The 25,341-nt window shown below is 45.1% G+C and overlaps 1 protein-coding gene across 7 annotated transcripts; it reads left to right on the forward strand.

Moving 5' to 3' along the window:
- Positions 1 to 220: 220 nt before the first annotated feature.
- LOC105355002 (choline transporter-like protein 2) lies at positions 221 to 23,352 on the forward strand. Of its 7 annotated transcripts, none has more exons than XM_023965348.2 (22): positions 221 to 415; positions 8,499 to 8,547; positions 10,463 to 10,536; positions 10,715 to 10,799; positions 10,884 to 10,968; positions 11,047 to 11,166; positions 11,246 to 11,303; positions 11,375 to 11,501; positions 13,138 to 13,221; positions 13,322 to 13,434; positions 13,519 to 13,650; positions 13,727 to 13,826; positions 14,882 to 14,974; positions 15,593 to 15,677; positions 15,748 to 16,010; positions 17,669 to 17,763; positions 18,074 to 18,177; positions 18,249 to 18,322; positions 18,427 to 18,497; positions 18,578 to 18,666; positions 21,142 to 21,226; positions 21,423 to 23,352. In XM_023965348.2, exons 1-22 carry the CDS (start codon positions 379 to 381, stop codon positions 21,896 to 21,898), a joined length of 2,499 nt encoding a protein of 832 aa, XP_023821116.1. In that variant the 5' UTR covers positions 221 to 378; the 3' UTR covers positions 21,899 to 23,352. The 7 variants fall into 7 exon arrangements, with proteins under 7 accessions (XP_023821116.1, XP_023821188.1, XP_078807771.1 ...); XM_023965420.1 differs by having other exon boundaries at positions 22,913 to 23,352; XM_023965374.2 differs by lacking the exon at positions 221 to 415 and adding an exon at positions 5,076 to 5,256.
- The last annotated feature ends 1,989 nt before the right edge of the window (positions 23,353 to 25,341 follow it).

Consider the following 25,341-nt stretch of genomic DNA (forward strand, 5'->3'; position numbering starts at 1 on the left):
TTCAGTCTATTATATCTTGTTTCCATTTTTTAGGCAGCTTCAGTGATTTCAGGAATAGTTTGAATTAATTTGTTAATATTCTGCATTTGTATTTGCGATAAAACATTTTTTAAATGATTTTTAATGGCTGGAAAAAAGTTTTGTATTGGTGGGATTTGATTGGATGAGAGAGCTGTCCTTCAAAGATCTGAGCTTTTTGATTGGTCCTCTTTTCCCCTCCCAGCGTGGATGACGTCATGGGCGCCCACATTTGGGCTGGTCTCGGCTCTCTGGCTGTAGCGGTCTGCCTCCGGCACTGATTTTTTTTCTCTTGACATTTCCATGGTAACTGTCCTGTCGGTGGTCTGATCAGCAGCGGGGAGCCGGTTGGGTTCGAGGATGGAGCTCGAGGAGAAAAACCAAGACTCCAAATACGGTAAGAGGAGCGCGTGCCGCTCCTTCCTCGACGATCTGCTGTTTTTTTTCCCCCTTTCTTTTTCTGTCGAGCGCGCTGGGTTCATCATGGAAACAAAGCCTGCGTGGAAGATGGGTGTGGACCCCGCGGGTCCGTGCGGATCATCCTCCGCACCCGGACCCCATTCTGGCTCCTGGAACGGGTTTAAACCCGCTCCTTGACGGTCTAGAAGCCTCTTATGGTGAATTTAGAAACAGCAGCAGCCAGACCGCGGTGGGGTTTTCATGTCCAGGTTCCTCCCACAGACCGACAGAGTCCGCCAGGTGTTCCTCCCAAAGGTCAGGTGATGCTGCAGACACCTTTGGGTGTCAGAACCCCCAGCTGAGGAGTCCAGAACTTTGCTGAAGTGTTGCTCTTCTGGCTGTAGGGCCCATCATGTCAGCAGGAAACCACAAACTCTGAAGCTGCTATTTAACTGGGAGGGCCTCCTCCTCCTCCTCCTCCTCCTCCTCCTCCTCACATCATCCTTAGCATAAAGTTTTTGGTTTTTCTTAATTTTAGGATTGTAATAAATGGGCGTGGCAGGTGTAAGCAGCTAGTTTGGACCTAAAGGTCGGCGCTGTCCGCTACACAATTATGCAGGGAAGAGAAACGACCTTAGATGACCTGATGGATCTGAAGTGATCAGCGTATCTAAGAGTCCTCGTCGCGTGAACGGAGATCCTGCAGCTCCTCCTCCATCACCTCCTCCACTCTGGTCCCAAAGGGCGAAAACGATTCTCTTTTGACCCGGAGATAAAGCTTGAAGAGGTCAAAAGTGTTGATGAGCAGAGTTTGACCAGAGAGCAGAGCTGGTGTTGCAGACGCTCTGTGACCAACTTTATCTGCCCCACTCACGCCGAGGACGCTCTGCACACGCTTCCTGTCAATAGCAGGCAGAGCACGCCGCCGCCGTCAGCGGCAGGAGGTCAGGTCGCTGGACCTTCTGCTGTAAGGGGAGTTCAGGGCCGGGAGCTTTGGTTAGAACTGCAAATGGAGGGAACTTTTGTTTTGATTACACTATTAATGAAATACCCTGAAAACACACGCACAACACACACACAACACACACACACAACACATTCTGCAGGCCTGAGCTGCTACCAGCATCCTCAGTAAGAACCTTTTCTGTGATGAAGAACACCTTCTTTCCATGCACACGCTCCATGCACACATTGCACAAACACGCTACATGCTCCATGCACACAAACAGGCTACACGCACAGGCTCCATGTACACATAACACGCACAAATTTCGCAAATATGCTACACGCTCTATGCACAGGCTACACGCGCACATTATACAAATGCACATGCTACACGTACACATTACACCCTTCATACACACATAACACTCACACGTACACACACGCTCCATGCACAAGCTAAACATAACCGCTACATTCGCGTTACACATTTTGCTACACCTACACACTCCATGCACATGCATTAGTTACATACACATGTAACACATTCACTTTCAGCACGTACATCACATGCACATGCTCTACGGACGTTACACGCACACTCTGCACATACCTCTCCATGCACATCCACGTTACACATACATGCTACACACACATGCACACGCTGCATGCACATGCACTAGTTACATGCACATCTAACACCTTTACTCCCTGCACACACGCTCCACTCACATTTTACACGCACGTTCTTCACGCTCCACGCACACACATGACCACAGTAGCCACTAACTAAGCCATTAGAGTTTGCCGGAAGAGGTTCATCTGATATCCCCTGAGGGCCCATTAGACCAGCCATGACATCATCACCCCCCCCCCCACACACACACACACGTGTGTGCGTTTCCCAACCCCATCTCCATCATCTCTAGACTTTTCCAGGTTCTGTAAACAGCCAGGAGGCTCCGAAGTCCCCGAGTGAACCAGGTTCACCCCAGAAACAGCAGGTGTGTCGCGGAGCAGCGCCACCGATGCCGGTTCTCCTGTTTCCTGGATCTTTACTGAGATCTACACCCAGGTCTGAAGCAACCGCACCCTCCGGCATTGATCCACTCATCCACCCACAGTCAGACGGTGTAGGTTTCCATTGATCGAGGGATTCAACCAGGAAGTGAAGATGCTGTTGAAGGAAACGGAGAAGCTTTGTCTAAATGCAGCGTCTTCAGGTTTGAATCCTCAGCCCGACTTGACGTTGATGAAAGCTGCTGAGCTTCAAAAAGCTCCCTTTGCTCAGAAGTGGATTGGATCAAATGGAAGCAAACAACAACACATTAGCTCTCACGTAAAAAACACTGTGGACAGTAATGCCGGAGCAGATGGCTGGATCCTCCTCAGGCTTCAGGCTGAAAGGCGTTTAGGGAAATGTCCAGCTGCTTCCTGTGTCCAGAGCAGCTTCTCTGTTAGGCAGAGAAGAAACCTTCATGCGGTTTCTGGAGCCGCTCGAACTGCTTCTTCGGACAAGCCTAGAACGGGCCCACCCACGGTTTGGAGGAATGTCACTTCAGCTGCTTCTGTGGTTTGGTGGTTCGAGTCTGGAAAAACAGCTCAGGATTGTGGCTGAGGTTTAGGTTTGGGAGTTCCTGCATTTGGAAAGGAGCTGGGATTCCCATTCACCAATAAAAAACCAGCGTCACAGTCACAGTACCATTCAAAGACTGATGGGGGCGCTGTAAGAGGAAACAATTTGTCTTTGAAATAGACCCATGTTAGGCTAATGCTAGTTTGAGGGTGTAAGGGGCTGGAAGCTAGCGGTAAAAAATGTAAACAAAGAGCTCTCAGCTCTCATGAGGAAAAGGAGGCGGGGCTACTCCAGAGTGACCAAGATTTATTGGTTGGTTCTGCTCCCATCCCGTCCCGTCTTGGTCCTGTGATTATTGGCAGAGACGACTCCCATCTCCTGGAAATCCGACAAGAATCCAGAAAAAATGTCATCCTCTGCTGGGAACACAGAGATTGGTCTGAAAAAGAGACAAAATCCAGTGAGTTCTGTGGATGGAAATGCCTGAGGTCAGTGGTCAGACTGGTTCCAGCTGATAGAAAGACAACAGGAACTCAAAGAACCACTGGTTCCAACCGAGGTCTGCAGAAGAGCATCTCTGAAAGAACAACCCGTCCAACCTGGAGGCAGATGGACTACAGCAGCAGAAGACCACACCGGGTACCACTGCTGTCAGCTAAGAACAGGAACCTGAGGCTACAATTCACACAGACTCACCAAAACTGGACCACAGAAGATGGAAAAACGTTGTCTGGTCTGATGAGTCTCCATTTCTGCTGCCACATTCTGATGGTAGGGTCAGAATTTGGCCTAAACAACATGAAAGCATGGATCCATTCTGCCTTGTATCAACGGTTCAGGCCGGAGGTGGTGGTGTCATGTTGAGTATTGTTGCTGACTATGTCCATCCCTTTCTGACCACAGTGGACCATCTTCTGATGCTACTTCCAGCAGGATAAGGCTCCATGTCATCAAGCTGGAATCATCTCAGACTGGTTTCTAGAACATGACAATGAGTTCTCTGGACTCAAGCGTTCTCCACAGTCACCAGAACCCAACAGAGAACCTTTGGGATGTGGTGGAACAGGAGATCAGCATCATGGATGTTCAGCAGACAAATCTGCAGCAACTGTGTGATGCTGTCATGTCAACATGGACCAAAGTCTCTGAGGAATGTTCCCAGAACCTTGTTGAATGTATTCCACAAAGGATTTAGGTGGTTTTGAAGGCTAAAGGGGTCCAAACGGGTAATGAAGTGGCTGCTGAGTGTGTGTGTAACCTCTTCTTGGTATCTGGACTCCTCCATCTGCTGAATATTGATGTTGTTCCATGAAGTGGGATGCTGTAAAGAGAGGCGTGGCTCCGTCTTTGTTGGACATGGGATGAGTGGTGTGGATTGTGTTTCATACTGTGATCTCTGTCTGAGTCACATTTCAGTGGAGGTGGTTTTGTTCACCGCAGGACTGGTGGGACGGCCTTATCTCAGGCGCTTGGCCCTGCTGACGTGTCAAACAATGCGTCATACTAAATCGTTGTCCTAACAATGCATCAAACCACATGATGTAGTCTTTGCTCCTGGGTTCTGTTTGCGGTTCTGCAGGAGGCCGGGATCGGGTGCATGGACATTTAGATGTTGTTTTATTTTATTGTATTTCAATTCTTATTTTTCATTTAATTTTCTTATTTTTTTGTTTTTATTTCATATTTATTTTTATTTTTTTAATTTAATTTGTTTTTCTTTTATATATATATATAATTTATATTATTTTATTTTTGTATTTTAATTTTATTTATTTATATATATTTTATTATCTTACCTGTATTTTTTAAACATTATTATTATTTTTAATTTTTTTATTTATGCAAAGCATTTTAACTGAAACTCTTTTATCTGGGGTTGGGATGATTGTTTTACGTGGTTTACGCTTTTTGTCTTCTATGTTTTTATAAATAGATATTTATTGTTACCTGTGAAGCACCATGTGACTTCTGTCTGTGAAAGGTGCCATAGAAATTACTGTACTACTACATCTAAATTGATTGGGTAACTATCATATTAGGGATTTGAACCTCCAACCAGCTAGCTGATGGGTGTTCATCCCGTCGAGCGAAGCCACGCCCCTCTGTCAGGCCTCCATCTGCTCTGCTGCAGCTTGTTGACGAGCTTGAGAGATAGACTGAAGGAGAATGTCTGAGAAACAGAAAGGAGGAAGTGAGCTGAATGGCACCGACCTCAAACAGGAAGTAGGTTCAATCACAGCGTAAAACTCGGCTGGTGGAACCAAAACAACTGGCGTTACGACGGAGAAGCAGCTCTGAAATGGCCAAGTATGAGCGAGCAGGTAACGTTTCACGGACGCTCATCGTTCTGGGGGGGCAGCTGAAGGATGGGGGCGGAGTTTATTTTGAAAGGCCACCATCGGGTTTCCCTCTTTGTGAGGAGATGCGAGCGCAGCAGGTTCTGCATTGGTGTGCCGCTGAAGCGTGTGGAGTCATCGTTCTTCAGCTGACAGCTTTTCTGCGGCCCTCGCCGCTCAGGGGTGGGCCGCAGGGGCCCACGCCGCTCAGGGGTGGGCCGCAGGGGCATGGCGGATGGTTCCCCCAACCGGGCAGGAAGTGCTCTGACTCTGATGGACCTGCTTTCGTGCAGCGCCGCTCGCTGCTGTGCTCCTCTGCCGGGGTCTGACCATGTTGCTCGTGGCTGATGCTTTCCCCTCTGTGGTTTCCAAGGCGTTTCCATGGCAGCCCTGCCGTCTCCGTGGAGCCATTTTGTGGCTTTCTGGGCATGGCGGGCGGTTAGGCAGAACAATCCTTTTGTGGCGGTGAAGACTTGGCCTCTCCGCTCCACCGTCACCCAACTTCTGAAGAGTTTCACCCACTTAACGTCTTTTCTGAGCAAAATGCTGGATGCAGTTCAGCAGGAAGCCGAGGCTGTCCCATGGGGCCCCCCAGAGAAGACCCCCCTCTTTGCTAAACCATGTTTAATTCTAAAAAAATGGTTCTTAGTGAAGCCATTGTCCAAAATCCAATTATCAAAGGTTATTGGTAGAACAGTCAATCAATACTGGATAAACCTCAGCTTCCCCTCTGTTTATTTAGGAAACTGCAATTCCAACCTCCACCTGTAGAGGCCAGTAGCTACAAAAAGGCTTTTTAAGCCTTAGAAAAAGAAAAACTTTATTGAGTATGAACACATCTACAAAGCATATAAACAGCAAAACAAAGCTATGAAAATACACAGAAACAATTTTTACACAGAATAAATACAGCGATTTGAATTAGAAAATTATAATTTCACAAATAATAAACAGAGAACAACAAGAAAATTACAGGAAATGCCAAGTTCCACCTCGTGCTTTGGGAGTACGATTTTTTTTTTAAGAGTATTATAAAATTGATTACATTTAAATCCCAATAACGTAGGAGAAAGAATTCTTGTTTTGCATTTAAATTGTAGATTGAAGAGGATGGAATTAACTGCATTTTCTAAGGGTGTCTTATCATAACTAAAAATGACTAACTGGTTGCAGGCTGTGATGCTCTTAATTTTTGAATTTGCCATTTTTCTGTTGGTTTTTTAAACATCTCAAATGATCTGTTTGAAAATGTTTTCAAGGAAGCGGGAATTACAAAAAAAAACAACCCAAAACACCTTTATTACCAGCAACAATAAAGGCAGATGTTGAACTCGCCAAAGTAGCGTTGTCCTGTGACCAGCATACTTTTTAACAGAGCATTGTGTAAATCCCGTGCATGGATCCCTGGGCAGAGCTGGGCCAAAATGATTTAGCATAGGATATAAACTTGTGAGGAATGTGGGCGTGGTTAGCAAATAACCACAGTTGCTAAGGAAATTAGAAATGTTACTGAAATGTTACCATTTTATGTTACATAAAATGGTTGCTATGGAGATAAAACCAAAAGAAAATCCGCCATTTTGAAAAAAAGTGGTTTTCAGTTTGTCACATGCAGTTCTGTCCAGCCTGACAGAGGCAGAAAGAAGTCAGTGGTCCATAGCTGCTGCTAGGCAAGTGAGGTCAAAGGTGGGCGGCGAGGGCGATGGCAGGTAGCACCAGCACGCCGTACATACATACGGTCATACACAGCTTACCAGAAATATTAAGGAGGGAACTAAGGTAATATGGAGTTTTTCCAATCAGAGTCTTGTAAATGAAATGATACCAATGCAACGGCTAGTTGGCAAGATCCTATAAATGGCAGTGATAGACATAAAGGAGGCAGTGATAAAGACTTTGGATTTTTTTTAAGCTGCTGATCTATAGATAGTGATTGTGGCCGAATTCCTTCCCTACTCACTACTTAGTGCACTACATACCGCGTTTGTCATTTTCTAGTGCCGTCTGAATCTACAATGCCAAAATCCAGAGCCCTATAAATTTCCCAGAAGTCTCTGCGAAAAACCAGTGTGCATCAATGCTCACTAAATCGGTGAATGTAGACCACAATGCATTGCGTCGGAACAATTTTTGCGAAAAAAAATGTATATTTCTTTTTAAATAAACCATCCATGTTTTCATTTTCAGAACTCAGCGGATTCATAAATAACGTTCATATTAATTAGATTTTAACTTTCTGAAATCGATGACGAAAAGTAGTGAGCATGGTGTCCGATTTTTTTTAAAAATTCAGGGCACTACATAGAGCTGCACTATATAGTTTGTAGTAGTAGTTGTAGCGTCAATGGCGCCATAATCCAAGACAGGAGGACAGTTATTTTTACCAGATTATGCTTTGCTGAATGAGTGAATGATGATTTATTTTAGCACAAAAAGCCAATCCTTGATTTAACCTTATTATGAGGGTCAAAGGAAAGTAAACTGTTCGGCCATGTACCCAAATATTTATATGAGCTAGCAGTGCTGTGCCATCAGAGGTGGAAGTGCTGCCATCACTAGGGGTCTGAGCTGACTGACCACCATAAATTGGGTTGTGTCGGTACTATTTATTTTACTTTATTTGTTTTTTTTGCTCTCAAAAAACATTTTTACATTTGCAACACAAATGTTTTAGATGCGTTGTGACTCATTTCACTTTTTTCCTTTGATTTATTTTTTAATTTTGCTGACATAACGTTCAGTTTAGCGCGACAAAGCTGCCATCAAACAGCTTCTGATTGGTCCAGATTCCAACCAATCAGGTGTCTCTGACTTTGTATGGGTTCTGTTTTAACGGGATTCTGCCGTTTTTAAACATTCTGGCCCGTTTCTCTCAGAGTAAAACCCAGAAGGAGCAGCAAAGCATCTGTATCTTTATTTATTTATGTCTGTGTAGCGACTAGCGTGTTTAGCGTGTTTAAAATGTCTGCAGCAGAAAAAAAACGTCTGAGATCCAATCTGTCCAGCCGGAAGTTACATTTCATTACAGTTAAGATTTGCAGAAAAACTCAATTTGAAAGCAAATATTTATTATTTTCATTTGCAACGTAGAAAGTTTTTTGTGCAACGTGGCGTCAGCAACATACGATCCTCGTTCACGCTCTAGCGTGCACGAGACGAGCTGCTTCCCACTCTTCTGCACGTCTTTGCATTCATGGCTTCTCCTTTTCTCCTTCTCTCGTTCTCAGGGGAGTCGAAGAAGTTTGACCCCAACTTCAAAGGGCCGATCCAGAACAGGTGAGGGAGTCCCTCGATGCGGAGCGTGAGAGTGAATGTGTTTGTGGGAGGTGTGAGGAGGAGGAGGAGGAGGACTCCTGCACCTCCTGGCAGGTTCCTCCCACATGTCCGGCTGCATCGATGCAGCAGGAGAACCGACAGAACCTCCCCAGTCTCCTGCTCGGATGTCGAGTCCGACTAGAGGAGACGACGAAGAGACACGGCGGTCAGAATGAGCGGATGATGACGATGATGATGAAGGCTCCTACAACAGACAGATTACAGAAACTACGTACATTTTGCACATTTTCCGAGATTCCGGTGTTTTATGCTAAAAGCGTGACATTCGTCATTCATAGGTGGGAGGTCAGTCTCTTCCTGTTCTGCTCCACTGTCTGAGAAATGATTCCACGGAAGAATATACACCATAACCTCAGAGATTTGAAAAGGATTTGTAATCAAGAAGGAGGAGTTTTGGGGGTTCTGGACCCGATAAAAGAAGGTCTTGTGCTGAGGATTTAGATGTTTTCACCAAACTGTCCAGGAGTTTTTACCGAAACCCTCCTGATCTTGTGGTTCTCCGTCGTCCTTCAAACTCAATTGAATTGGTCACAAAACAGTTTTCAACTGAAAATCTGGAATCATTTTAATTTAAAATACAGTTTTTTTTAATTGAGATCGGTTTCATGTTGATGAGGTAATTTCCCATCCATCCTCTTCCTCGCAGATGAAGAGCAGCTCCCGTAATCGCGGAGCTTCAGCGGCTGCTGGTGGCTCATCCGTCCGCCTGTTTCTGCTGAAACCAGCGTTTCTGCGTTTGTTGTGTTTCTCTGAGAGGGATCTGCTCCTAAACATGGAAGAATCCAGAAAAAAAAAGGGAACTCTGGGAAAACCCGTCCTTTACCTGGACGACGGAAGGATTCTTTTGAAATGCTTCATTCTTTGCATAGTTGCATGTGCTGATGACACAACCACACAACACAACCACACAACACAACCGCACACCACAAAACTGACCTCAGGTTGATCCATCAGAATGAGGCTCCGTAGTGGGCGTGGCCTCCACATGAGGCAGTGGGTGGTCTCCGGGGGGGTCTCCTCCCACACCTGGACCAGAGCATCCGCCAACTCCTGGACAGTCTGATGGATGGACCAAATCACAATGTCCCACATGACTGGATTCAGGTCTGGGGGGACGGGCGGGCCGGTCCACGACATCAACACCGTCGTCTAGCCGGACCTGCTGACACACTCCAGCCACACGAGGTCCAGTGTTGCATCAGGAGGAACCCAGGGCCAACCGCACCAGCATGTGGTCTCACAAGGGGTCTGAGGATCTCAGCCGGGTACCTACTGGCAGTCAGGCTGCCTCTGGTGAGCAGACGGGGAGCTGTGCGGCCCCCAACCGTTACTGAGCCACTGCCAAACGGGTCGTGTGGGACGACGTTGCAGCAGCAGAACGTTCTCCACAGCGTGACCAGACCGTCATCTGTGGTGAATCTGCCAATCGTGGCGTTCTCTAGCAGATTCCAAACGTCTTCACGGTGTTGGGCTTGAAGCAGACACGTGCACGCTTGTGGCCTGCTGGAGGTCCTTTGGCAGGACTCTGGCAGTGCTCCTCCTGCTCAAGGGAGGAGGCAGTGGTCCTGATGCAGGATTGTTGCCTTCCTACGACCTCCTCCACATCTTCTTAGGCCCGCCTCCTGGTAGCGCCTCCATGTTCTGGACGCTGGCACGTGAAATTGATTGTCAGTCAGTCTCGCTTTCGGTAGAGTTTGATGACACACAAGTGGGACCGACTTGGAGCGACATTGACTTTTTTTGGGGTTCCCTTTATTTTTTAAAGCAGTGTAGATCAACCTGTAGGCTTTTGTTTGTGCATAAATGATGTCAGCAATGGTGTAGTGACGGATGGATGTGTTTTCCTGGTCTGCAGGGGCTGCACAGATATCCTCTGCTGCATTCTCTTCATTATTGCCCTGTTGGGGTACTTCGCCGTGGGCATCCTGGGTAAGAGTCAAGAAGGACTTTACTTTTCTTCAGTCATAAATGAAAATGTGTACAAAATGTGAGCCCCCTTGGCCTCCTCCACCGTTCATGATGAAGAGTGAACCCTAACCCTGACACATTCCCGGTTCCTGGGGGGTTTTGTGAGTGTTGGACGTGACTCTCTGTGGTTCCTCTGCAGCCTGGTCTCAGGGAGACCCCAGGAAGGTGATCTATCCCACAGACAGCAGAGGGCAGTTCTGCGGGCAGGCCGGGACGCCTCTGGAGTGAGTCTCTGAAAGCACGCCATCTGTTTGTGCCTCTGCTCCCACGCCCCCCCCTTCTGACGTTTCTCTTTTGCGATCGCACAGGAAGAAGCCTCTCCTGTTCTACTTCAACATCCTGAAATGTGCGAGTCCCCTGGTGCTGCTGGAGTTCCAGTGTCCCACCACACAGGTCAGGACGGGCTCCTTTCCTTTGACTGCTGCTGGCGTTGAACCAGCGCGCTCAGAGTGCTGACTGCTTGTTCTGCAGCTCTGCGTGGAGAAGTGTCCCGACCGCTTCCTTACGCTGGTTAACGCCAAGATCGGCAAAAAGGAAGACCAGGACTACTACCGGAGATACTGCAAGGAGGGCGTGGACTTTGCCAAATCGGTAAATGAAGTGATCCCGTGGATAATGTTGTGCACAGGAGGTGATGAAGGTCTAACAGCGGATGTTTGTCGTGAATCAGAGTCCTGAGATCCTGAGGGACGGCCTGTGCCCCGCCATGCTGATGCCCAGCAAAGCTTGTAAGTAGAGGTTCGAGTCCCGTCCGGCGTCCAGCCTGACGCTCACACCGATGACGCTCCTTCCTTTACAGTCACGCGCCGCTGCCTCCCCGCCCTCAGGACCATGAAAGGTGGCGTGGTGGTGGTGGGCAATGAGACCACGTTCTATGATGGCGAGAGCGCCACCATCAACGCCTCTCAGCTGCTGGAGGCGTCCAAGTGAGTCTGCAGCCGACGTTCACAAAAACACAAAGGCCGTGACCTCTAACTACTACTTTTTAACGCTGGATATGACGTCATCAATTTCACAAAGTTAAAATCGAATTGATGTGAGCGTTTCAGACACTTATTTATGAGTCCAGTGTCTTCTGAAGATAAAAATGTTGATGGTTTATCAAAATAAATACATTTCTTAGGTAAAAATTGTTCAGACGCAATGCATTGTGGTCTATATTCACCGATCTAGTGAGCATCGATGCACACTGGTTTTTCGCTGAGATTTCTGGGAAATTTCTCGGGCTCTGGATTTTGGAATTGTAGATTCAGACGGCACTAGAAAATGGTGAACGCAGTAGATAATGTGTAGGGAAGGAATTTGGAGACAACCTATGGTTCATATGATTGACCTTGGAGAACCAAAGAATGATTCGCTTCTGGGATTAATTATTAGACAGTTTGTTTGTTTTAGGTAGCACCAACTGTGACCAAAAATCTAAATGGAAAACTAAAATGTTCATTACAAAAAAAGAAAAACAAAAAAGGAAAACTGGCCAAATTTGACCCCAGGGTTATAGCAAAGATGACATTTTCACAGCATACGTGCTACGCTAATGCTAACACGCACAAAGCAGTATGAATCAAGAGCCTCTCTATTTTATTTACCGTCCAGATTTCCCTCCATTTTAAAAACGTCCCTCTGAAAAAAATCTCCGTATGAATGTCACACAAACCCTTTCAAATTAAAGCGACTAAGGTCAAAGGTCGTGGTCACGTCAGCAAATCACTGGACGCAAAAACATTTTAAAGATCACAGCGAAAATATAAAAAGCCAAAGAAATATTTTTAAAAAAAACAGCATTACATTAGAGAAATCAAAACGAAACTGCAGAAATTCAAATGGAAAAAACAAAAACGAATAAAAGCTTTTCTACAGAAACAAAATGTATAAAAGACAATGAGAAACTGGAAAATGTGTCTGGGACATCGCTGATAGGATGATGGGATGCAGCATCGCTTCACGTCAAATAACGATGGACAAACGTCATCATCCAACCTACCTAACACACCATAATACCTAACCTTACCGGCTTCTCGTTGTCTTTTGTTTAGAACTTTTCATTTTGGTTTCTGGAAATTAGTTTTGATTTTTTAAAACGTAATGATGTTCTTTAAATATTTGTTTTGTTTTTAACGTGGTTGTGATCTTTAAAATGTTTTTGCGTCGAGTGATGTGATTTGCACTTCAGGGCCACCGTACACAGGTTAATCAGGAGGTTTCATGCTGCTTTTGTTGCTTCATCACACGATGAAAAGAATGTTTTTCAAGCTGCTTCATTACAGGGAGTGAACTTTCAAAATAAAATGCAGAGGTAAGCCTTTGGAGGTTTTGGAAATGATGACAAACGGATGAGAGTATTTATATTAGGTAGTATTTTTCTGCCTGAGTTGTGGGCGTTGCTGTAACGTTTCACACCAAGGAGGGAGAATGTCGCCATGGTAACCAGGAGGATTGTTTGCGATGCTGCTAAACAGAAATCTTCAGAAAAATATAAAAAAAATCTTCAGGGAAGCAGGAGAGAGTTGGGGAAGACTGAGTTTGTCGGATTCTCTTCTGCATGGCGTCCTGTCCCTGCAGGAAGTCAAACATCGCCGTTGAGGCCCGTGAGGTGGCCATGAGGATCTTCGAGGACTATACGCAGTCCTGGCACTGGATCTTACTGTGAGTCCGCTTTGCCGCCGCTGATCGGGTGACGGCTGGAATCGAACGCCGTCTCTCAGTGACACAGAGATGTTCTGTCTTTGGATGTGTGCTCCTGCAGCGGCCTGGTGATCGCCATGGTGGTCAGCCTGGTCTTCATCTTCCTGCTGCGATACCTGGCGGGCGTCATGGTGTGGGTCATCATCGTTCTGGTCGTCCTGGTCATCGGATACGGTGAGTCAGCGCTCTCTGAGCGGCCTGCACCCGGCAGCGATTCCTTGCTGAATAATGGAAGGGCCCCTCTTTGATGCTTTCTAGGGATTTACCACTGCTACATGGAGTTTGCGAGCCTGAAGGGGGAGCCCGGGGCCAACGTGACGATCCGGGACCTGGGCCTGCAGACGGACTTCTCGGTGTACCTGCAGATCCGGCAGACGTGGCTGGCCTTCAGTGAGAACGACCACGGCACCGCCGCCGTTTCCGCTGAAAGATCCGCCGCTCACCCGCTGACCTCCTTCTTCTGCAGTGATCATCCTGGCTGTGGTGGAGGCCGTGGTCATCCTGCTGCTCGTCTTCCTCAGGAAGAGGATCCTGATCGCCATCGCTCTCATCAAAGAGGCCAGCAGGTGAGTCCCGCCCCTCAGGTGTGTCTGTCAGAAACAATTAGAGGAAATGCAAAGAAATCAAATGCAGGGAGAGATTTTAGAGATAAAAGTAGTTAAATTACAAAACAAACTAATTCTTCAATGTTCTATTAATCATACATTTTTAAAGGTTAACTTCTGCAAACTATATACATATCATTTACTATAATATGGATTTAATAAATGGCATTACATAAACGAAATGGTTTATTAGTTACATTCAGGTATTAAAAAGGTTTATTTTTTTATTTAAAAAGAGTATAGAATTAATGTGAGAGATTCTAACAAATAATGCTAAAAGTTTTATGATTTTAATAGTTTGAATGATTGTCAGTGTTATTGCTGTTTTATCCGGACATTGCTGCTTTTATTCAGGCCACAATTGAAAACAAAAATTTTATCTTAATCTGGGTCCATAAATGTCAAATTAAATAAATAAAATGTACTTACGGGAGGCGACATTTATGCAAGGACAATCCCCAAGACTGTGGGAGGGGGGGGGCATCCCCCCGTCCCCCCGAAACTTACGTTAGGTTCTGGGAACCATGAACACAAACTGGTGAGTGGAACGTAAAGACTTTATGGGGGGAGTATTTGAAAAGCGTGTTTCAATACTATTTGTGTAGAAATGTGGGCATTGAATATACTAAATTGGGGGGGGGGGGGGGGTTAAAGGTTTTTATTCTACCCAATCCTTTTCCAAGGACTATATCACACTGTTATTTATCTATTTTATTTTGTGTTTGGAAATAAAAGTCAATCAATCAATGAATCAATTAATCAATCAAATGAAACCCAGAGATGCATTTTCTTTAAAAAAAACAGTTTTATATTGTTTTTACTTTGAATTTTTTATGAGAATTGATCATTTTTGGTTTAGTCTGAAGCCTCCGTAGCGAGGAAACATTTTTCCTGCTCAAACAGGATCATAAACTCAGAATTCTAACCGATTGTGCAGAACCAGCTTCAGCTTCCAGAAGGTTCTGAGATTGTCGGTCTTTGTGTGTCAAACTCATCCCTGACCTTCCCGTCCTCAGAGCCATCGGCCACGTCATGTCGGCGCTCTTCTACCCGCTGCTGACCTTCGTCCTGCTGGCTGTAGTCATCGCCTACTGGGCCGTTACTGCCGTGTATCCTTTGGCCAGCTGTTGACTTTATATGGTAGCTGGACAGAGGGACCCCGCCCCCTCTGGCGTTCTAAACAGGAAGTGGCTCTAAGAGGCTAAAATCCCGAAGACTTCCATAGAGAAACAAACAGCTGTTACTCTGTCATTCTATTGGTCAGAATGACCGTTCTGGATCTTATATCTTTTTCTTACCTCACCTTCTTCTTGATAATCCTCGTTTTTTCATGATATTTTTCAAGTTATTCAAGTTACAAACTGACCAATCAGATGGCTCAGTAAAAGTAGGTGGGGCCTGCTGGCCGCACACATTGTTTGATTGACAGATTTCGTGTAGCCCACGTTTAAGTGGTAGGGGTGTGGCCTTTCAACAAGCTCACCCCTGATTGGTCAGAGTGTTTGCCGTAGAAACAATGACTCAGACCAACTTGGACCAATTCCTGCTTCCTGACGTCTGGCTCCAACATGGTGGCGTCCGTAAAAACATGGAGACTAAAGGGACTTCATTTGTTTGGAGCCGGAAGTGAAGCCTTTTCTACGGGGGACTCGGTCCAGTTCTCTGATATGGCCGGTACCGCTAACACACAACAAGGTTTCCGCTGCCTCCTTGACCGCTCCCATCAGCTTCCTGTCGACGTCTAACAAGCAGGTGTACAAAGTCTTCAACAACTCCGAGTGTCCGTTCTCCAGGGACACCTGTGACCCCCAGGTAAGGCTTCCTTCGGGCTGAACTGCTCTTGGGTTTCCGCAGTAGCAGCATCTCCTCTCTTCGTCCTCAGACCTTCAACGCCTCCAACGCCTCCGCTCAGTGTCCGGACGCAGAGTGCCTGTTTGCCTTCTACGGCGGCGAGACCATCTACCACCGATACAGGATCGTGTTCCAGTTCTACAACCTCTTCCTTTTCTTCTGGTGCGCCAATTTCGTCACGGCCTTGGGCCAGGTGACCCTGTCAGGGGCCTTTGCGTCCTATTACTGGGCCTTCAAGAAGCCGAACGACATCCCTGCGTACCCCATCTTCTCCTCTCTGGGACGGGCCCTCAGGTTGGCGCAGACCTTTGTGTTTTTCAAAGGATTTCTCTCAGTTTGAATGATGTTCAAATGTACAAACAATTCCAAAACGGGAACCCAACGAGAACAGTGGAGAATAAAATCCTCCCAGAATAAAACGTCTTCCAAGGATGTGAGCATTGATAGTGGGTTTAGGGCCCGACGGAGCTTTTCAAACAGAAACTTGCAGACGCCACAGTTCCTCCTCCGGGGTGAGATGTTCCTGTTCAGGTGTGAAATTCTAACATCAATGTCCGTCCAGACAGAGTGTGATCAGACATTAGATAGAAGTAAACCTTTCCTGTTGTAGGTCAATTGCAATTCATGGAATTAACTGTCTTTTGCTAAATGTCAGAATGAGGGTCTTTTTTAAACAAGTCTTTACTTTATCAGAGTCAAAGTGTTCAGTCATTTATTCGTATCGGGTACTATTGCCTTGAAACTGCAGTACTTCAAATGTCTTAGATATCCTTCCACAAGCCTCTCACTAGTTTTGGTAGGAATTTTGACGCATTCCTCCTGACAGAACTGGTGTAACTCAGCCATGCTTTTGGTCGCATGCACACGCCTTTTCAGCTCCCACCATAAATGTTCAATAGGATTTACCAATAATCAATCTAATGTTGATGTTGGGTCTCCTATTGAAACCCATCTGAGACGCAAAGGAAGATCATTTAAAAAAAAAGAAGTATGCATTTTGTAAATGTCAGAATAATAAAATAAAGGCAGCATCTCTTGATGTAATGTAACTTTTTGAACACAGCATTTAAAAAATTCCCTTAAAAAAAGAAAATACTTTCACACATTACAAAAGAAAAGCCACTCTGTGAAGGTTACTCCAAAACGAGTTTTTACTCGTAAATGTATTACTTTGAAAACAAAATTATATATTTTATGGGGGGTGATTCCTCATAGGAGGAGAGCACCCCCATCTTGGTGAGGTCCAGTCACTGCTGCAGTGCAGCAGGATACATTTTTGGCAAAATGCCAGTTCATTGTGTGGGTTAATTGACTTATTATTTATTTATTGTTATTATTTATTATTTTTATTGACTTACTTTTGATTTATTATTATCTATTATTATTATTATTGACTTGTTGTTGGGTTTTCTTAATAATTTAAATTACATGTAAAAGAGGTCTAAAACTTCTAAATGTTTAGAAATTATTTTTGAAAATTCTTTGTAATAATTTTTTTATCTGTAAGAAGTCCTGCAACTATGCATTTTTCATCAAGTTTGAGCTTTTAAGGCTGACTGTTTCACTTATTTAACAACATCAAATGATGTGTCTATCAATGTAATATATAATATATTTATATATATATGTATAAATATATATAAATATATATTTTATACAGTAATAGCTACTTAGATGCCACCAAAGGCTATAGAAATCATTGTCATGTGGGCGTGTCTCCTCTAGCGATATAACTCATTCGCCCCAATACTCCATCGTAACTTAAAGTGGAGAAACGTCTGTATTGCAGAAACTTTCATGTATTCTAAACAGCTGGAAGCTGTAAAGTTTTACCCAGCAGTCCTTTTTAAAGCCGTCATATCTAGAAACGACTATAAAATGTATATTTCCATTCAAACCCAGTGGCCTTCTGGGATTTGGAGGACTGATGCTGGCCTCTCTTTGCTGTGTAGGTACCACACCGGCTCCCTGGCTTTTGGCTCTCTGATCCTGTCTTTGGTCCAGGTCATCAGGGTCATTCTGGAGTATCTGGATCACAAGTTAAAAGGTTTTTTATCTTCATCCTTTATTGTTGCTAAATTATTAGAACAATCCTTCAACGTGCTGCTTTTATAGTCAGTTTTATATTGAACCTTTGTTCCTTCAATTAAAGTCCAATTAAAGTTTTGGTGTTTAAATTCCTTTGGTCCTTTTTCTGTAAATGCTGTTTTTTGTTTCCTGCAGTGGGTTAAATAAAGTTTTTTTTGAATGGTTTTGCCTTTTGAATGGCTTTGGGTTTTCCCAGCTTTGCAGGTCATCTGCATGCAGCGTTTCTTAGACTCAGCTGTTCAGCTTTTGTCTCACCTGTTGTCTTCCAGGTGCTGAGAACAAATGTGCTAAATTCCTGCTGAGCTGCATGAAGTGCTGCTTCTGGTGTCTGGAGAAGTGCATCAAGTTCCTGAACAGGAACGCCTACATCATGGTGAGCTCCGGCGGCCGGACACACATCTTCTGCCAGCGTTCCTGCAACCGCCGTTCTCTCTGTCGCTTCAGATCGCAATCTACGGGAAGAACTTCTGCACCTCGGCTCGGGACGCCTTCTTCCTGCTCATGAGGAACGTGGTCAGGTGGGTTCTCCGTCCGGGGCTTTAGCACGCTCCCATTGGCTCTCACGCTTTTCATTTTGCGTCACCGGTTTCTGCCTGTGCTGCTCCTGCACGCCTCCACACAGGGTGGCCGTTTTGGACAAAGTGACGGACTTCCTGCTGTTCCTTGGGAAGCTCCTCATCGTTGGCATTGTGGGTGAGGGACGTTTTTATATTTAGAGATCGCAGCCGCGGAAAGAAACGTGTGCGTGAGCCTCTTTCCTTTCATCTCCGCAGGGATCTTCTCTTTTTTCTTCTTCTCTGGGAGAATCAAAGCTGTGGAGGAGGCTGCACCGTCTCTCAACTACTACTGGGTGCCCATAATGGTAGGAGGCGGGGCGTCCAACGCCTGATTTCCACTGGTCAGTCTGTCATGTGTGTCAGCGCAACGCGTACAGCATGGAGAGAGCGTACCTCTTGATTTGTGACTCATACAGCACATTTTGTGCGTAACTGTGTGTACTCTCAATTGTGTATTCACATGTACACTTGAATATCAAAAACGTACAAAACGCGCACAACTTGAGATTGCATCAGCTTTTAACTACAAATTCAAAACGACTCCTACGTATGCTTTTGACTTTTGTGTACTGCAAGTACACACAGTTACACACAAAATGTACTGTTTGAGTCACAAATGAAGAACGTCAGTTTGGTGGCAAAAAGGCGGAGAAACAAGTCCGGGTTACAAGAACAAACGTCGGTTTTATTTACAAAATAAAACTTTGTACAGTTTTATATCAAATCTAAGGTGAAGTGCTGCCGCAAGAACAGCCAGTCTGCTGCAGGTTTATGAGCTCAGCTTTGGTGGCATCTAAGCTCAGCTAAAAGTCCACAAAACTAAATCAGGGTCAGGTAGGAAGGGGTCAGTAATGGGCGTGAGAGCATCAGAGAGGAAACTGGAGTCAGGATCCACGCAAACAGTCAGAAACAGGACCAGGAGATCTGGAGGTATTCCAGAAAGCAGGTTATGCTAGCTCCCACGGTAAGTTTGAGGCTAAGGAAGTTGATAACCTCAGCTTTCAGTTCCAAAAGCAGAGGTATGTTTCAGGGTATGTCAAGTTGCCATGGAAACTCATGCTCTGAACATAACCTGGTCTGGAGCAGGTTTAGTTGAAGGTTAGTTTGTTTACAGAGAGGTGAAGCAGCATGGCGTGTCCATTTGAAGATGATTTAGTGGATGAAGAAGCTCAGATAATACTTTTTCCACCATGAGAGGCTGATAAGACCACATATGGATGTTGGAAAGAGAAACTTTATACTTTGATCTAACTTAATTATTTGATTCAGTTAAAATATATCATTTTTTTAGTTAAGTCAGTTTAAAAATAACATGTAGTTTTCAGACATTTATTTTACTTTCATTCAAATTTAAATCAATTAAGTAGGTGTAACTTTGGTGCTGCTGTTACATCGGCACCACAAGGGATTGTGGGATACCATTCCCTTTGCCTGTCTGGACGGATTTGGGTTTAAATGTGGGTTTTTTACCAAATGCGTTTAGTTGTTTAGCTGTTTTACTGTGTTTTGTCTAGTTATTTTGTCCTGTTATGTTTAATTCTTTCTGCACCATGAGTGAGGGGGGAGGAGGGGAGTTATTTAGCACCCCTACCATTACTTAATGAAATGACGATGACGGAAAATTCTTTAATGAATTTATAGACTCCGTGCATTTTTTCCCGTCCTTTTTGTTGCTATAAAAATGAGTATATCTGCCGGCTCAAACTTAGACATATGAGAGTTCAAGAATTATAATTCATTAAGTAATATGACATTTAGTTAGATAAATATGTAAATTTGAGTTGTATAAACAATTATTGAGTTTTATAGACGTAAGAAATTAGGTTGAATAAATTTAACTCAATTATTTGTTACCAATAGAAGTAATTCATTTAAGTTGGCAAAATTGGATAAGTTATATTTATATGCGTCACAAGGAAAATGGAAAAGATCAGAAACTTGTGCGTTTACTTTGTCTGTTCTTCTTCTCCAAGCAGAAACTCTTTCTTTTGCTGATGATGCAGCCGTGTTACTTTTTTGATGGACGTATAATCTTCATACGCCGTCATTTAAATCTCAGACTCCGTCTCACTGAAGTATAGCGCTTTCTTTTTTTCACCACGTTTCCATGGTGACTCCGGAAATCGGTGATCCATTGAGAATGTCTTTATGTACCGTGCATTAACCCAGGGTTACCAAGTGGAGCGTAATTACGCCAACTCATATCTGGTCTTTTGGAACCTACATACCCCGAGTAAGCAAGTTCAGGTGGATTTCAGCCAGAGTTCAGGCTTAAAGTCAGGCTAGTTTAAACATGCTTCCTGGAATACCCCCCAGGTTCAGATACAACGCTCTGTAAGGTAAGGAAGGCAGAGCGGCACAAACAATATTTCGCACTGATTGAGGCTCAGTGCAGTGCTTAAGTATGATGTGATTGCTTGCAAATCAGAGTCAGGTGTGCGGCATCCAGGAAGTGTGTGCGGGGGTTGCTGGGAGATGTAGTGTGTCCAGAACTCTGGAGACGGTTCCCGCCCCTGACCAGAGGGTGAGACAGAGCTCTGGCAGGCGGCCAGTTTAACACTGCTGATAACACCGGCATCCGTTTAGGTGAGGAAGAAGAGGCCATGGGGCCTGACTGCTCAGGTTTTTGGATGATTTACTCGACACGATGGGGGTTTGAGTAGATGTAAAGTCACAGTGCAGCAGAGACGCTCCGCAGACGGACCAGTGTAAATGTTTCCACCTGCAGTTTTTCATTCATCTCCAGTGTGTCTGAGGACTTCTTCACCTTTGTCCTGCAGACAGTGGTGGTGGGAGCGTACCTGATCGCCCACGGCTTCTTCAGCGTCTACGCCATGTGTGTGGACACTCTGTTCCTCTGCTTCTGTGAGTTCTCTAGTCTCGGGTTTCAGGTTTGCTTCTGTCCAAAGCTGAGCTGTTGCTCTCCGGTTCTTTTCTGCTACGTTTCTGACTTCTCTTCTTCTTTGTCTCCCATTAATTTCACTCGGTTTTCACACGTCCGCTTCTCCTTGGCTATCCCACGCTTTTCCAATAATCCAAAAACGCTCCGCTCTGACAAAAGGTGAGGACTTGGAGAGAAACGACGGCTCCTCAGAGAAGCCTTACTTTATGTCTCTGGAGCTGCATGAGATCCTCTCCAAAGTGACCAAGACGGAGGAAGAGTGCAATGGTGTAGAGCAGGCGGATGCCGCCAGACAGGCGGACGAGGAGACACCTCTTCAGCAGGACGGAGAGGTCCAGCTGAAGCAGCAGCCGGTGCTGACGCAGGAGAACGAGCAGGAGCAGCTCCTGCAGTCCGACACCCAGGCCTTAGCTCCAAAGGAGGGCACTGAGGAGGAGAAAGCCAGCGAGGCAGAGGAGGCAAAAAAGAGCGAAGAAGAACAAGCAGAGCTGAAGAAAGTGGAAGAGAAGCCAGAAGCAGAGGAGAAGCCAGAGGAGGCGCCAGCTGCTGAGGCGGCGAAGGAGGATGCTGGAGAAAAGATGGAGGAGAAGGCGGAGGAGAAGGCGGAGGAGCCTGCGCCCGCTGTACAGGAGTAGCGGTCGCATAGGAGGAGGCGATTGGAGCGTGGAGTTTCGTGATATGGACCTGTTTCATGTGTGGCAGACAAGCTAAGACTTCAGATGCGAGCGGAGGAACGTCGGCCGTCGGAGAGGCGGGGGCAGACCGGGAAGCCCGGGGGCATCTGCGTAGCTTGGAAAAAAAAAAGCTCCGTTGTGTTGGTTTTTGGGCATTGTTGGGTTGTTTTCATATTGTGAAGATTTGTAGAACATAGTGAGTGCTGAACACGTGCCTGATGAGCGTCAGTGTTTGTCGTCTTAACCCCGATCCCGAATGCACTACGGAACCACGGAAGAACCCTGTTTACGGTCCACCGGACCCCTCCATCACCTGTTTACAACTCGACCAGCTGACGCCAAAACCGCTCCGCCACCTCCACGCGTTCTGGATCTTTCTTCCTGGGAGGCTCGCGTAGATGCATTCGCCGTGTTTTTGTCGTGTCGTGGCGACCACGGCGGAGACTTTTTTGGGAGCTGCCTTTCTTGTTTACAGACTGCCTTGCTCTGCCTGTCCCTCCCCACCTCAGCCTTTCTCTGAGTGCTGCATGACATTGACCGGCCTTCTGAATGCTTTGCTACTAACAGTGTAAGTGTCTCGATGCTTCTGTGTTTCTTGACTGTCGTCGTTCTCTAGCTCCTGGATGTTAACGCCACTTAAAGGCGACTGTAAATCAGCGTAGTGGATAAAATGTGACTCCCCAGACGCTTCTGTGTTTGAAAAAGCCTCAGAATCCAGAGACGTTTGGTCTGTGGACACAAAAGTAATCGTACAAGTCACAGTGGGTTGTTGTCATTATTGGCTTGTGAGCCCTAAAAAGGCGGTGAGTACACGTGAACCCTGAGCAGACGTTCATGTTTGCTCAAAATGTGTGAATATTTCAGATCCAGAGAGAAACAAAAATTAAAAAAAGTCTTTGTCCTTAAATGTCTGTTTTATTGGCTTTAACCAAACGTGTGAGGAAGCGAGGTTCAACTGTTGTGTCCGTGTCGCAGTGGAAGACCTGGAGCGCAACGACGGATCGGCCGAGAGGCCCTTTTTCATGTCTCAGGACCTGCTCAGCCTCCTGAAGAAGTCCAACCAGGAGCTCAGATCTGCAGACTAGTGTGTGCGTGCGCGTGCACGTGCGCATGACTGTGCCATCCTCTTTGTCTGCACCTCCCCCCTCCCATCACCTACTCCTCATCGTCGTGTCCGCTGATGAAATCCTCCGTTTAACAGCAGATCGATGAGATTATAAAAGCCAAAAGAGATTTTCCTGAAGACCCAGGTGGTTACCGGTTATTTAATGCTCAAAACAGGAACTTTTTTAACACGCATGTTTTACGTTTGTGGCTTCATTCTTCTGTTCAGTTTCTGTTTCGTCTGAATTTTTATAATAAAACAGTTTTCCAGTTTGTGTTAACTATTAATAAAGTTTGTTTTCATGTTCAAATTTCTTGCATTCATTTTGTTTGTGGTTTTGCTTCAATTTGTGTTGAAGTTGCATTCATTTGTGTTGCTTTTTTTGCACTAAGAAGTCGAGCTCCGTGTCGGAAAAGGGAGGTGATGGTCTTTGTTCCATTTGAGGAAGGGTCCTCGGAGCTGGAGATGAGAATGCATTTTAGTTATTGGGCCCCTTTCTCGGAACTCAAATTCACCTGCCAGAAGTGGAGACTCTGTCTCCCCCTCTGGTCACCGCCATCAATAAAACTACCATTGTACCGCCCCATCCCACCCCCACAAAACCCTAATATCATCATACAAAACAAAAGGATCTTTGTTCACCAAATGATGTAATTGCTTCTTTATCCAGAAGGGGGCGGTGTAGGAGCAGCATATCAACCCAGGTGTGCTGACAGCTCCATTCGCTCCTGTGTGACAGTAGCTGAGGGGATGATGAAGATGAGCTGAATCAGAGCAGAGATACCAGCATGACAGCAGGGTGGGGGTGGGGGTGGGGGGTGCTGATGAAGACCCCCCCCCCCCCCCCCCGGAGATACAGAACACCTCCCTGGACTCCCTTCAGATTAGGTTATGCTAGCTCCCACGGTAAGTTTGAGGCTAAGGAAGTGGATAACCTCAGCTTTCAGTTCCAGAAACAGAGGTATGTTTCAGGGTATGTCAAGTTGCCATAGCAACTCATGCTCTGAACATAACCTGGTCTGGAGCAGGTTTAGTTGAAGGTTAGTTTGTTTTCAGAGAGGTGAAGCATCATGGCGTGTCCATTTGAAGATGATTTAGTGGATGAAGAAGCTCAGATAATACTTTTTCCACCGTGAGAGGGTGATAAGACCACATATGGATGTTGGAAAGATAAACTTTTTACTTTGATCTAACTTAATTATTTGCTTCAGTTAAGATGAATCATTTTTTTCACTTTTGTTAAATCAGTTTAAAAATAACACGTAGTTTTCAGACAGTTATTTTACTTTCATTCAAATTAATTCACTTAAGTAGGTGTAACTTTGGTGCTGCTGTTAGATCGGCACTGCCAAGGGATTGTGGGATACCATTCCCTTTGCCTGTCTGGACGGATTTGGGTTTAAGTGTGGGCTTTTGACCAAATGCGTTTAGTTGTTTAGCTGTTTTACCGTGTTTTGCCGAGTTATTTTGTCCTACTGTACTTAAGTCTCTGCACCATGAGTGAGAGTGAGAGGATGATGGGTTTATATAACACCCCTAGTACAGCCAGCTGTAATGACAATGTCGGAAAATTCCTAGATGAATTCATGCCCCTTAGGAATATTGTTTAGTTCTTTTTGTTGTTATATAAATGAGTACGTCTGCCGGCTCAAACTTAGACATATGAGGGTTCAAAAATTATAATAAAGATGAAAAAAATATTAATTGAATTGGAGTAATATAACATTTAGTTAAATAAATATGTAAATTTGAGTTGTATAAAATATTATTAAGTTTTATAGACGTAAGAAATTAGGTTGAATAAATTTAACTCAATTATTTGTTACCAATAGAAGTAATTCATTTAAGTTGGCAAAATTGGATAAGTTATATAAATATATATATATGCGTCACAAGGAAAATGGAAAAGATCAGAAACTTGTGCGTTTACTTTGTCTGTTCTTCTACTACAAGCAGAAACTCTTTCTTTTGCTGATGATGCAGCCGTTTTACTTTTTTGATGGACTTATAATCTTCATACGCCGTCATTAAAATCTCAAACTCCGTCTCACTAAAGTATAGCGCTTTTCTTTTTTTCACCACGCGTTTCCATGGTGACTCCGGAAATCAGCGATCCATTGAGAATGTCTTTATGTACCTGCTGTGCACGTGCATTAACCCAGGGTTACCAAGTGGAGTGTAATTACTCTAACTCATATCTGGTCTGTTGGAACGACATACCCAGAGTAAGCAAGTTCAGGCGGATTTCAGCCAGAGTTCAGGCTTAAAGTCAGGGTAGTTTAAAGATGCTTCCTGGAAT

The sequence above is a fragment of the Oryzias latipes genome, chromosome 1 (genome assembly GCF_053564925.1).
Source record: "Oryzias latipes strain Hd-rR chromosome 1, Olatipes_Hd-rR_3.1".
Taxonomy (NCBI): Eukaryota; Metazoa; Chordata; class Actinopteri; order Beloniformes; family Adrianichthyidae; genus Oryzias; species Oryzias latipes.